The 14,887-nt window shown below is 33.7% G+C and overlaps 1 protein-coding gene across 5 annotated transcripts in view; it reads left to right on the top strand.

Moving 5' to 3' along the window:
• Csmd3 (CUB and Sushi multiple domains 3) overlaps positions 1-14,887 on the top strand; it is a 1,151,628-nt gene that overhangs the window by 152,675 nt on the left and 984,066 nt on the right. For all 5 annotated transcript variants that reach the window (XM_046464911.2, XM_058585685.1, XM_058585684.1 and 2 more), the window contains exon 3: positions 8,350-8,462. In XM_046464911.2, coding sequence (XP_046320867.1) covers positions 8,350-8,462 — 113 coding nt within the window. The remainder of the gene's footprint in view (positions 1-8,349; positions 8,463-14,887) is intronic.

Here is a 14,887-nt window from a genome sequence, read left to right as displayed (position 1 = left end):
TTGATTTCCGCTCTGATTTTAATTATTTCTTGCCTTCTGCTACATTTGCTGTTGTTTTGCTCTTCCTTTTCTAGGGCTTTGAGATGAAGTGTGAGCTCATTTATTTGTTGGTTTTTCCCTTTTTTGAGGAATGACCTCCAGGAGATGAATTTCCCTCTTAAAACTGCTTTCATTGTGTCCCATAGATTCCGATATGTTGTGTCTGTATTTTCATTTATCTCTAAGAATTTTTTGATTTCCTTCTTTATGTCTTCTGTAACCCATTGATCATTCAGTAACATATTGTTCATTTTCCATGTGATGTAGGATTTTTCCTTCCTTCTTTTATCATCGATTTCCAGTTTCATTCCATTATGATCAGATAAAATGCATGGTATTATCTCCACCCCTGTATATTTACTGAGGGTTGCCCTATGGCATAATATATGGTCTATTTTTGAGAAGGATCCATGTGCTGCTGAGAAAAAAGTATATCCACTTGATGATGGTTGATATATTCTATATATGTCAGTTAAGTCTAGGTTATTGATTGTGATATTGAGTTCTATAGTTTCTTTATTCAACTTTTGTTTGGAGGATCTGTCCAATTGTGAGAGAGGTGTGTTGAAGTCACCCATAATTATTGTGTTGTGGTCTATTTGATTCTTGAACTTGAGGAGAATTTGTTTTATGAACGTCGGCGCACCATTATTTGGTGCATAAATATTGATAATTGTTATGTCTTGTTGGTGAATGGTTCCTTTTAACAGTATATAATGTCCTTCCTTATCCCTTTTGATTAATTTAGTCTTGAAGTCAATTTTATTCGATATGAGGATGGCCACCCCTGCTTGCTTACGAGGACCGTGTGCATGGTATATTTTTTCCCAACCTTTCACCTTCAGCCTGTGTATGTCTTTTCCAATCAGATGTGTCTCCTGGAGGCAGCATATTGTTGGATTTGTTTTTTTAATCCATGTTACCAGCCTATGTCGCTTTATTGGAGAGTTTAAGCCATTAACGTTTAGAGTTACTATTGATATATGGTTTGTACTTCCAGCCATGTTTGATTATTTATCTTCTTTTTTTTTTTTAATTTAGTTTGTTTCTCCATGGTTAGCTTTCCCCCCACCCTCTGTCTTTATAGAGGCACTTCCCACTGATGGTTTTGGTTATTGTTTTTCATTTCTTCCTCGTGTAGTGTTTTGCTCAAGATGCTTTGCAATGCTGGTTTTCTGGCTGCAAATTCTTTTAGCTTTTGTTTATCATGAAAGATTTTTATTTCGTTGTCGTACCTGAAGCTTAATTTTGCTGGATACAGAATTCTTGGTTGGCATCCATTTTCTTTCAGTGTTTGAAATACGTTGTTCCAGGATCTTCTCGCTTTCAGCGTCTGTGATGAAAAATCCGTTGTTAACCTTATTGGTTTACCCCTGAATGTAATCTGCCTCCTTTCTCTTGTAGCTTTTAATATTTTCTCTTTGTTCTGTATATTGGATATCTTCATAACAATGTGTCTTGGCGTTGGTCTACTGTGATTTTGTGTGCTCGGTGTCCTGTATGCATCTACAATTTGTATATCCGTTTCCTTTTTTATTTCTGGAAAGTTTTCTGTAATTATTTCATTCAGCAGGCTACTCATTCCCTTGGTTTGAATCTCTGTACCTTCTTCTATCCCGATGACTCGTAGGTTTGGTTTTTTTATGTTATCCCATATCTCTTGGATGTTTTTCTCGTGGTTTTTAACCAGCCTTTCTGAGTTGGCTAGGCTCTTTTCAAGATGATATATTTTGTCTTCATTATCTGATGTTCTGGCTTCTACTTGCTCCACTCTGTTGGTGATACTCTCAATTGAGTTTTTAATTTGGTTTATCGTTTCCTTCATTTCTAGAATTATTGTTTGGTTTTTTTTTATAATCTCTATCTCCTGATAAAGATGCTTAACTTCTTCTTTTATCTGTTTATGTAATTCATTTTCAAAGTGTTCTTTCACTGTTTGGACTTGCTGTCTCCTATCTTCTTTAAGGTTCCATTCCATTTGTCTAAGGTATTCCTTGAGTTCTTTATATGACCATTTTTCTGCTGACTCTAGGTCCTCCTGAATATTTAGGCTGTCCTTCATTGTTTGTACTCCTTTTCTTCCTTGCTTTTTTATGCTGCTCATGTTACTTCTTGTTCTGTTTGACTGCTGAGTTTCTGTTTACTCTTATAGATTTATTTGATGCTTGGGAGGAAAGATATTAGAAGGGAAGGGAAGAAGTCACTAAAGAGAATGAGAGTAGGCAGGTAGAATTCAAGAAAGGGGGAATAAGAAAATTGAAAAGAAATGAAAAGACAAAAGAAACAAAAATGACAAAGATTAGATAATAAAGAAAGAAAGAAAAGACGAGAAAAAAAATTTTAACAAAGATAATAATGATAATAAAAAAATGAAAATGAAAATTAAAAAAAATAATAATAATAAAATTAAAAAATTAAAAAAAATTAGAAACATTGAAAAAAAGTTAAAGAACAACAACAAATAAAAATTGAAAATGAAAGAAAAAGAAGAAAAAAAAGAAAAAGAAAAAAAATGATAATAATAATAATAATAAATGCAGTCCTAGAGTTCTATTAACTTCTCTTCCAGTAGGTGGAGCTGTGCCCACTGGGCCAAGCTTCTCCTCTCAATAGGTGGGAACCATTCACTGTGCAGCAGCTCTTTCTCCTAGACTGGGCGGGTCTCCAATCCTGAGTGTCTAGGGCCTTGTCTTGTGTTTCCTCAAGCCAGGCCGTGCTCACCTGTGGCGCTCACCACAATACTGGCTACACGCCAGGTCTGCTGCTCCTGGGAGCCCTGTTTTCATGAACACCTGGGCTCACTCTCCCTGTTTGCCTCCCTCAGACCCTAAGTTTGTAGAGCTTGGGGCTGAGATCCCCCAGCGAATTTGCTTGCCCTCCTGTAGCCACGCCCCCGGTAGCTGGTGCAAGAGACCTCAGTTGTCAGCACTGGTGGGAGCGGTAGCCAGGAGTTCCGCGCCGCGAGTCCCGCGCCACTCCTGATTCCCTCGGTCTGGTTATTGCGTTCACAGGAGAGCTGGGAGTGGCCCTTAAGGTTTCCCCGCTGTGTGGAGACAGATGACTAGGGGATTACACACCTGTCGTGCTGGTTTCAATGCAGTTATCTCCTCCGCCCGTGACGCCATTTCCCTGCCATGGTGGTTTCCCATGCAAATGGTGACCGTTCCTTCCCTTTGCAGGGTGACCAATGCAACGGGTGGGTCCTGATTGTCTCTCCCAATCCCCGTTTCAGTCCTGTGGCCACTGCCTATGAAGGCTCGGTTGGCTTTTACCTCTGTAAGTTCCTAAGGGCCGGCCAATTATTTCAGTGGGATCGTTAGTGCTGAGTCACACGAAGCAGGCGAACTGGAGCTTAATTGCCTCCGATTCGGGCTCTGTGTGTGTGTTCTGAGGGGCCCAGCCTGTACACCCCAGATCCAGATCAGCTCAGCATTGCCTAGTGATCCTGAGCAAACAGCATTTAGACAGTTTACGGCTCCCTATGCCCGCGCAGTTGAAGATGTCAGAGACTTGATCTCTCTGCGCCTGCCACCATGTTAGATCTCCTCAGTGATATTCATGTTGCCCTTACAGCTTCCTGGTATAAGCAAGTTCTTGGGGTTATACAAACTGCTGCTTCTGTTTCCAGTCCAGATTTCTAGAAATGAAACCCTGCCGCCGTCGCCTCTGTCTCTGGGCCGCGCTCACAGGCGCTGCGCTTGTCTGCAACCGTAGCAGAGCCGCCCTGGCCTCCGCAGCTCTTTAGCCCGGTGCCCGGCCCCTGGGGCCCAAGCGGCTGCCACCGCGGCTCTCCGTCCCCCTCCTCCGGAGCACGGGTCCCCTAGCAGGGGGGTACAGAACGACCCCAGAGCAGGCTCTGCCCGAAGGTGCAGCGGCGAACAGGCAACCGAGGCGCTCGAGGCTGCAGTCCAGCCTTCGGAAGACAGGGCTCGGCACGCAGCCCAGCTCCAACCTCTAGGTGCGGCTGCCGGACAATGTATACAGAGCCATCAAGACAGCAAGCAGAAAGCAAATGGCGGCTCCTGTGGAGTGGATTTTCGGCACAGAAACCACAGCCCCGCCAACAATCCCAATCCACAAACTCTCCCTGTATAAAAAATATTCAAAAAAAAAAAAAAGAAAAGAAAAGAAAAGGAAAAAAAGGCGGGGCACACTGAGCTTTCTTTGCCTCGGGTACTTACAATCCACTGCTGATTACACACTCAGCTTCTCTGCCCAGAGCGAAGCGAAAGAGGAAGCAGATGGGAGCAAAGCACCCGCGGCTCTGAGCAGCCAGGCGTCCGGGAGCCAAGCTTCTCTTTTTCGATCTCTTTGTTCTTCCTGCTGCTTGGCAAAGAGGTCCGCTACAGATTAACGGTGAAAGGAGCTCTAACAGACTGTGCGAAATCTCTATTAAAGCCGCTGTTCTGAGCACCACGCTCAGCACTTCAGCAACCCCCGTATGCAGCGGACATCTTCTCCTCATAATTTAAACTTTTATGCACCTAATAATGTAGCCCCCAAACATTTTTAGATGGATATAAGTATAAGGAAAAATAAAAATAATTCAAAATTATGTTGGGAATTTTTTTCACATTCTTTTCAGTAGAGGAAAATCAGATTCAAAAGTACAGTCAGCTTAGAAACTATTTGAATATAATAAGTGTATCTTAAGTGTATATTGAACACCATGCCTAAACAATCCAAATAGTCATTATGAGTGGTAGAATAATGGTCTTAGAGTAATGGTTCCCCCAGTCCTTCTGAATCTGTCTATCACCTGATATAAGGAACTCTGCAGGAGAAATGAAGGTTATAGATGTTAAAATACAGAGGTATTTGAATTATCCATTTAGGCATAATATAATTGCTTGAGCAATTAAAAGCAGAAATATTTCTTCACTTGGAGGCAGAAATTGCAGAATCAAGAGCATAGAGATGAGGCAAAAAGGGAGGACAGAGATATTTGAAGAATAAAAATAACTTCCCTTGCTGACACTGAAGATGGAGGAATAAATGCAGGCAATCTCTAGAAGGCAAAAATAATTTCAATTCAATGGGCAGCAAGAATAAAGGGACTTTAATCCTACAATTGCATGAAACTGAATTCTGACACCAGTCTCATAAGCTTTGAAGACAGCCCAGAGCCTGTAACAAGCAATTCAACCCTTTAATTTTAGCCCTGTGAGACTCTAATCAGAGAATCACCTAAGTTATGCTCTTCCTACAATTACATAACTGTGAGGTAATAATGGATGTTAAGTTTGCAGTAACTTGGGCCAGGAATAAAAAAAAATAATACAACTATTCTTTATAAGAGAAGCAGGTACATAATAAAAATTTACAATATCTGGCCCATAAAACCATTTTCAATAAATTTCAAAGAATTAAATTAATGCTAAGAAATATGTTATCTTACTATAATGCAAATAAGATGTGCATTGGTAACAAAATATAAATACAGATAAATCATATGCTCATAATTTAAGAGATATACCTCTCACCATGGGCCAGAAGAGTTACAAATATATTTGGAAAATGGTTTTGTTATATACCTTGGAAGATGTATTTTGTGTAGCAAGAAAAGGAAAATTAAAATTTTTAAATGCTTATGTATATTACAGTCTAGAGTAACTGATACAAAAATATGTAAGAGAAATGTGTTAAGAGAGGCATATTACAAGGATGTTGATGGAAACACACATTATAAACAAGTAAAATGTGCATTATCAGTAGACTGAATTAACAAATGGTAGTGTGTGTGTGTGTATACACACACACAATGGATTCTTACACAGCAGTTGTCCTCAAAATATGGTCCATAGATCCCTGAATGTCCTGAAACATCTTTAAGTGGTTTACAAGGCCAAAACCATTTCCATAACAATACTGAAATATCATTTGCCTTTCCACTATATTGATATTTATCTTCAAGGTACAAAAATAATGAAGGGTAAAACTGGTTGGTTATGCATGAGCAAAACCCATATAGCAGCCTCAAACTACACCTAGTCATTAGTCATATTTTTATTCTACATACAGTACAAAAAAAGAAAAAAAATCCAGTTGTTCTTAAAAATATACTTGTTGAAGCTGTAAGCAATTATTTATTTCATTAAATCTTTATACTACTCTTTAATGACTAGTGTGACTAAACAAGAAATAGTCATATAATTCTCAAAACATGATTGTTGTCTAAAGGAGAAACAGTTACAAGATTGTTTAAATTGACAGCAAAATAGCCACTATTTTCAGAGAACACAATTTTTACCCAAAATAAGGACTGAGAAGTAAGCTGTAGTAATTTGCACTTGGGTATTTGATATATATTTTCTCACATTGTATTTTCTCCAATAAAAATAAAGACCTAGTTTGGCACATCAAGTTATGATTTATTGTCAATAACAAATCTAAACTTTTGAGAAAAAACAAGATGGAAAATTTTAGTTCAAAGTCAATCTACCACTTAACCTTTACAGCTTCCCCACATTTAAATATTTCTGAAGAGATCAGTAGCAATACAAATAAATGTGCCTGAGTAATTTAGCAAGACTCTTTCTTAAGATAAAAAAGGGTTGGGGAGTTGGGGATATAGCTTTGTGGTATAGACCCCAGGGGTCAATTGAAAAAACTGCAAAATAAAAGTGATTTTTTAAAAAAATATTGTGTCATGAAATATAATCAACATTTTGAAAAGCTCTATAACTCGGGGAACCATCATTTTCAATGACTGATGCATAATGGTTAAAAAATGCACAAGTTAAAAAAATCCATTACAAGGACAAAATGAACCAATGGATTTTAATATTACAAAGTACAAAGTATTCATTGATAGAATTTTGAATTCTACATTCCATTAACTTGTGATGCTTTTGCGTAGAACTGAGAAAGAGTATCCACTTATATTTGCAAAGGTATTAAAAGACTTCTTCTTCCAATTATGTATCTAAGTGAGACCAGATAATGTTCACCCTTTATCAACTAAAATTAGATATTGCAAAATATTGAACAAAGTAGATATGAGAATCTGAGTGTTTTCTATTAAGCCAGATATTAGAGTCACAAAAATACAATTCAATGCATTTTTCTCACTTTTGTTTTTGACATAGTTATTTCTTATTAAAATATCATTTATTTCAACATGTCATGGACTTATTCTGTATATTTATGAATGAAGCAATAAGTTCAGACTATTTTTTTCTGCTTTAAGTTTAATAGGGTAATGTTGATAGTCTATAAAATTTCTTTGGGGTTATCAATAATTTTTTAGAATGTAAGAAGACCTCAGAAAAACAAACTTGAGGAAAACAAATATAGCAATTAAAATATATAGTAATTTCAGTATGAATTAATCCTACCTATATAGTATTAGGCAAAAAGCAGATATGTTAAAAATAGTATAATTTAATAGTATATAATTTTTATTTACATTTTAATAAGTAAAATAACATAACAATTAGAAATTTTAAAATGTTAAAAAATTAAAATACAATTCATGTAAAAGTCAAAACTTTTATTTTTATTAGCTTTCAGAAAATTTAGATCTCATGTATATACATTTTTCTTTTAATATTTCTGTTGAACGCTATAAAAACTTTCAATTGTAAAGCACTTTTCATATAATTCAAACTTGTATCTATATGCAATAAATTATTAGGAAAATAGGTAACACTATAGGCAAAAATATAATGAGAATATTTGTTATATAAATATGTGAAGTATTAACCAATGTCTAATTTTCAGGTATTCACTTAAAATACATTTACTTTAATTTTAGGATAAAGTGTAAAAGCAAAATCACTTTTTATTTGTAGGTATTTCAGTTTCAAGATTTAATACTTAGATCACATCTTCCTTCATTCTAAAATTTAAATATTTTCCATCTCCCTTCTTTTTCTCCATATATAGATACATACATAGATAAATAGATATAGATATATAGCAATTAATATAATTCTAAACCATTAGAATAACTCACTTGACAAAAATTTCTTCTAAATGCTCTGTTGTTAAAATTAATGACATAAAATACGAGTATATATTCTCTTAATTCCTCATTTCCAAATTTTGGATTAATCAAGATTTTCATATAGATGATATATGTGATAGATTTTTAAATATCAACACACACATATGTGCATAAATTAATCTATTTTCATATATAATTATAATGATTACTTTTGATGAGTGTCTTCTAAATGTAATGTCATAAACACACCTATATATTTTTACATAAAGCTTCTGTGTTTAATTACATGGCTGTTAATTCTCCTTATATTCTATTAGATAAAATGCCTATGTCACTGACAATTAATTCAATTTTGTTTTTAGGTTAACAGGATTCCATCTGCCACCACCAGTGACAAGTACCAAATCTGTGTTCTCACTACGTTTGACCAGTGATTTTGCAGTTAGCGCACATGGGTTTAAAGTATATTATGAAGGTAAGTGATGATAATATAAAAGGAACCACTTCCCAGTTTAATGTAACCAAAACCAGAACTCTTCAAGAGTATCAGTGGACGAAGAATCAACGTGAAGGAGAAAGAATTCATATGGTTATCTCTAATATTGTCACAAGATTCACTTTCATTAATGCTAAATATAGTTAGTGGACTGTGCTGTTTCATATCACTCACTGTGCCTAAACATAGGAACATCTTGACCTTGAATTTTCTTCAGCTATGAGACCATGAATTACTACAGGGTTAGGCAGTAACAGAAAGGAGTGGAATGTGAAAGTGAAAGGAACTTAGACCTGATTTGTGATCCAGGTATCATAGAGATTACCTTATTCTTTGCTGTGCTGTGTCTCTCATAAAACTAAGCTCATAAAACTAAAGTTGTTTTTTATCCTTTTCCCCTGGAAGTTTAGTACAAGCTTCTTTGGCATTGAAACTTGACCTGAACTGGTTGAAACCCATTTATAGTCTTTATTTATGTCTCTTAATATAGACACTGACATGTTTCATTATGGAAATAACATTTGATGATGGAGTGGTGTCCCAGGCTGTGCTGAGGGTGTTAAAATATACAGAATCTACAACTTTTTATATGTGGAAAATTCTAATGGCAAAAAAATCTGTTGCTAAAGGCTTCAGATAATGGACTTTTAAGTTTTTTTCTGTATGTGATTTACTGATAAATTTTACATTTAATTTAGGAAAAAAGCCTTGCTTAATCCCAGTGACATTATATCAAATTTCCACTCATCTCTCCAGGACCATATAATCAAAATTCACATCACCAAACCTAACATTACCATAAAGAGACATACAAATATAATGGAAGGTGCAGTTACTTAGTAACTCTTAATTTTTTGTTTTCCCCTTTATTTGGTATGCTGAGGATTAAAGTGCCCCAGCTCAGGAGCAGTTACTTAAAGCACATAATTTAAAATACAGTCCATTTAATGGTCACATTCGAAAATAATCATAAATAAAATATAAATGTTACAGTGTAAATTGTAACATTGTGCATCTGGGGACAGTTATAAACTAAGTCTCATTTTATGTAGTAATATATTTCTCATTAGAAAATACACACTTTCCTAAATAATTGCAGAAAATATTTCTCAATTTAACATTGCAAATAATGTCATGGACAGTAGTTTTGAACGCTATTTTGTCCCTAGTACATGTATAATTTAGTCTACGAGGGGAGGATATGTTCTGAGTTACTTTCTCCATTATGATAATAATGACTATTAATTTTCTAAGGTGTTTTCACAATAGTTGAGTAATTATTTTAAGGTTGGCAACTTAATTCATACATACTCATCATTATAACCACAAAGGTTTAAGTGTAATTTTGGCAATACTGAAGAAGTTAGTAATTTAATAATTTTCTACTAAGTGCTCTTTAGTAGAAAACTTGTATTCATTAAAATATAATGATAATTTAGGCTAGTTTATTCATTTGCAAAGCACTAAGTATATTGAAAATTTAGTAACATGGCATATGAATCATGATGTCAGCATGTTTTCTGGTTTGGCTGTCATGTGTCATAAATTCATATTCAAACATATTTTTTTAGCTCCCTATTGTTACTAACATAAACAATATTAAATGTCTGCCTATCCATTATGCTTTAGGGGAAATGGGTTTATATATTTTCATAAAATTTAAATGTATGTTTGGGATGTCCTAGCTTTAAATATAGGATACTAGCCAACCAGCTATTGAGGAATTGGCCAGCATGCCACAGAATTATAAGATATCGGGTTCTGATATATATATTTTATCATATATATTAGGTTTATGTTGCTGCAAAAAAAAAAAAAAACTACCCCAAATTTAGAAGCTCAGCAGGCATGGTAGCACACACCTGTAATTCCACCTGCTCAGAAGGCTGAAGCAGCATGTTTACAAGTTCAAGTTCAAAGCCAGCCTCAGTGACTTAGTGAGGCCCTAAGCAACTAAGGGACACCCTGTCTCCAAAAAAAAAGGGGGGGGGCTGGGGCTGGAGATATGGCTCAGTGGTTAAGCACCATTGGGTTCAATCTGTGATACAAAAAGAAAAAAAAGTTCAAGATAAACAGCATATATCATAATTCTGTAAGTGAAAATCTTAGTGGTTTCTGCTAGATTATTTTATCAGTGTCTCATAAAGTCATAATAAAAATGTCAATAGTGTAAGCCCTTATCAGAATGCTTATATATCCTATTTCCTAGCTCATTCTGGTAGTTGGCAGCATCTAGTTCTTCACAGTTATAGTACTGACATCCTTCTTTCCTGCTATCTATCACCTGGAGCCCACCCATAGCTCCTACAGGTCTCTTCTGTGTCCATGATCCCTGCATATCTGAGAACCAGCAACTAGTTGGTCCTTCTGAGAATGATATCTCTGATTTTTCTTTGTAATGCGTCTGTACTTCAAGTACTTTCTTCCTTCCCACACCTCTAACTCCAGGTAGAGATCTGTTGGTTTTAAGGATCCATGTGTTTAGCATGGCCCCATCTAAATAATAGAGGTTAATCTTCCTATCTTAAAGTTTTCAACCTTAATTATATCTGCAAAATCCCTTTTTCAATGTAAGTTGACATATGTTCCATAAATTATCTTTTTTGGGGGGCTCTGGAGAAGGGTTGTCATTGGCCTACTGCATCATGTGCAAATGTGCAAATCTATATAAAAAATTCCAGCAGAAGTAGCTACACACTTACTAAGGCTTTATCCTTGGGTATTAGAATACATGAGGTTTCTATTTATCAGTGATGTTATGATTTCTCAAATTCCAACATTGGACTGCATGTATCATATTCATCTGAAGAATATACTGAAAAGTAGACAATAGATTTCTCATGTATCCTGAATCCAATCCTATAGTGCAACCCAGAACTATGCATCATAATAAGAAACTACTGATTCTTAGGTTTCTGAAAAGTATAAGTTCTATGTAGCTATCTTCCTATCCCTAGAAGAGATTAAGACAAACCCAACCAATCTGTTATACAAAGAAGATAACTAAGGAAATATCTATTGAATCAGTATCACTATAAAGATATTTATTATGGACAAAATATTTAATTTAACTAAACTTCATTTTCTCATCTACAATATTGAAGTAATAACTCTCCTTACTTTGTGTGTGTGTGTATATGTGTGTATTTCTGCATGTGATTAATGATTTAATGTTTCAAATATGACAGGTCTTTGAGAAAAATATAAGTTATTCTCACTTAAGGTCCTGTGCTGTAAATTCTATGGAATCTTTGATTTAAAGATAACTTCGTACACTGAAGTTAATTAAACTTGCAGAAGAACAGGAAAACTAAGAATCTGCTTGTACTTATTTGCTGTCAGCACTATGACGAAAGACCACTGTGTATTCCAATTACAAATCAATACTTTTATCAAGTACAAAATAATGCAATTAAATATTGTACCAATGTCAATTTGCTTAAGTTTTTACATGTTTACTCTTGATTTCTATTGTTATTTCATAGTGTACCAATAAGAAAATTTTCACATAAGCACATTGATCCATGTACCAGTTCTTACTTTTCCCTCCTTAAATGATTGTTATCCATAATGAACCATATATTTTCTCTTTTTGTAAGACAATAAAGAGCAATTCACAATATTGTTTTAAATTACTTTTCTGTGTACCCCATTATGCAATAAATTTCTCTTTTCAGGTATTTTTTTTCATGTGAAATTTCACATAATATTCATTGATAGCAAATATCAGTATATTGAAAACCCCTAGGGATTTTTTTCTTACTAATTTAGGAATCACTTATTGTGGAAATAAAGTACAAAGTACTTGGACTATATTTTAATTATTATATACTATACAAAATGATTATCTTATGCCTGATATAATGTATAATTCCAGTATATATCAGTTAAGCAATTTAATTAATAGGAACAGACTTAAAATAAATAAGAACATAGTCTTAAAAATCACTTGAAACACATAGCAATTGTATCATGGTGATTGTTGCATGTGCCATTAAGCAATGCTTATGACATATAACATAGTAATAACAAAATGCTCACCTTCAACAAATTTGCTATTAAGATATTATTTTCACATTTAACTCAGAAACAAAAATTTGGCTAATAATGCTACTATTACATAATACTTTTTTGGTATATACTAATCACAGTGATTTCACACACTCTCTCTCAAACTAGAAAATTATATAAAAATTGTAATAACCAAGAATTTTTAAAAGTAGTTACCTGAGTTTGAAATTTTTATTTAAATGTCCTGGAGTTATAGCCTATATACATTTGGGAGACTTATTTCAGGTCTAAGTATAACCTATGATTCCCTTTTTACATGAAAAATTCTAATCAAGTATATTAGTACAAAAAGGTATTGCTAAAATAAGAATAATCATAATATATATTAAAATATGAAGCAAAGAAGTTAAATATATATTCTTGCAGATATTTCAGGTCAACTATATATTCTATATCCTTTTAAAATATTTGACACAGAAAATAATAATTATACTATATGCTATTCTATTTAGTTATTGGTCACAGGTTTGTTAAAAAATTATCCCTAAGAACATAAAAGGAGCTTTTTAATTTTAGGGGTAATTTTCAACTCCTTTGCTTTAAAATTTTAACTATAGTACCATGAAATTTAATGGAGAGCTTACAACTTAGAATCAAGTCAATTATGCTTCTAGCAAAACAACTGAGTTGCAGCAAGATGCTTACGTTATAAAATTATATATATCACATAGTTTATAGCAATAAAGTGAGGATAGGTTCATAAAATAAGTTAATGAATTAGATTATTAAATACTTTAAAAATAAATGAGATTTCATATTTCAGAAACACAACACAAGGAACTACCATACATGCAAAGACTTTGTCTTTGACCTCTTGCCAAATTAAAATATTTTGTCTATAGGGTTCCATAGTCAACCTGGTTAGCTATTGAAACTTTTTAATATTAATGTGACCTTTGGTAATGTGTATATTTTGCTCTCTCTTTTAAGTAGTTGGAAGTATTCAAAAATCCAAGTTCAGAGAATGAGACAAATTTATCTGTTCTGTAAAGATCTTCTGTTTAAGAGACGCCGTATTATAATGAACATGTGCATTTGGTTGTATGTACAGAAGAATTTATTAATTTTCAAGTAGTTATACATCTATTACATGCTTTTAATTACTTACTGTACTCAGAAATGCTTCAACAGTATCATCAATACTATAAATGCTCTGAAAACCACAAATAAAAATACTACAAATGCTTTTAGATATTAAGCAATAACATTTTAAGCATTTCTTACTTATGCCCATTATAACACATAGAACCACTACAAATACTTACCTCTCTAGTCTTGTTTCTAGCTATGGTATCAAATTATAAACTGCCTTAAACTTAATTCAGTCTCTCTCTTGTATTCAGGACACCCTGTGCACACTTCTTTTATGGCTTGATTACTTATCCTTCCAGATCTTGTGCAAACCTTAATCCCCTGTAGAAAGTCATTTATGGAATCCCAAATTGGTCTCAGTACTAAAAGATCTTTCTCTGTGTACTCAGATGTGTCCACACCTTGCCACACAATACTTCTTCATTTTAGATTTTTGCCTCATATTAAGCGTTGAGAACACTGAAAGTATTAAATATGTCTTCTTCATTTTGTATACATGCCTCCTATTTTAGCACATTCCTGGCATACTGGAAACACTTGTTATGCTTGTTAAAATTCAACTTTAAAAGGATTAAATCCCCAGTGAATGTCTTAAACGGAAGACATGGGCTATATTTAATAACTTCAAATTTGTAATATGCATAGATTATTACATTAAATAGTTAAAAACGTTAGAAAAAATATTGACCTTTTAGTTTTTAAAATCCATAAGTGATACATACATATTATTTATACTTCTATAAATATATTATTTGCTTATAATCTTTTTCATAGATTAGTTAATTTATGAAGCAATTTAAAAATTAAAATGCCCATAAAAAATAAAAGTGACAAATAAGAAATTGCAAAGCCCTGGTTCACTTAATCTGTGTCTTCATATGGCGAAGATGAGATCACATTAAAGGTTTTCTTTTATTCTTCAGAATAGAATGATTAAACAAAACAAAATGATAATCCCATTTCCTTTGAATTTTCTTCTTTTATGTATGTTTTTAAACATGCCATATGTGCCAACCAATATGAGTTGTAATTTTTATATGAGTGCTAGAATGTAGTTAATTAAGGAATTGATTAATTTAAAACTCTAATTATATGTCAAAGATATTTTGCTGTTTTCACACAAAGCTCGTATGTTATGATGGCAATTATAATTGATAGTACACAATTATGGGTTTAAAAGAAAAGTATACTAGAGTTTGGTTTAAAATTGTTTTGCAAATTTCTTTATCTCTGTTCCCTAA

This window comes from Marmota monax, unplaced genomic scaffold (assembly GCF_021218885.2).
Source record: "Marmota monax isolate L192 unplaced genomic scaffold, Marmota_monax_Labrador192_F-V1.1 WCK01_AAM20220418_F8-fsc00003, whole genome shotgun sequence".
In the NCBI taxonomy this organism is placed as follows: domain Eukaryota; kingdom Metazoa; phylum Chordata; class Mammalia; order Rodentia; family Sciuridae; genus Marmota; species Marmota monax.
This window is presented reverse-complemented; position numbering and strand designations above follow the sequence as displayed.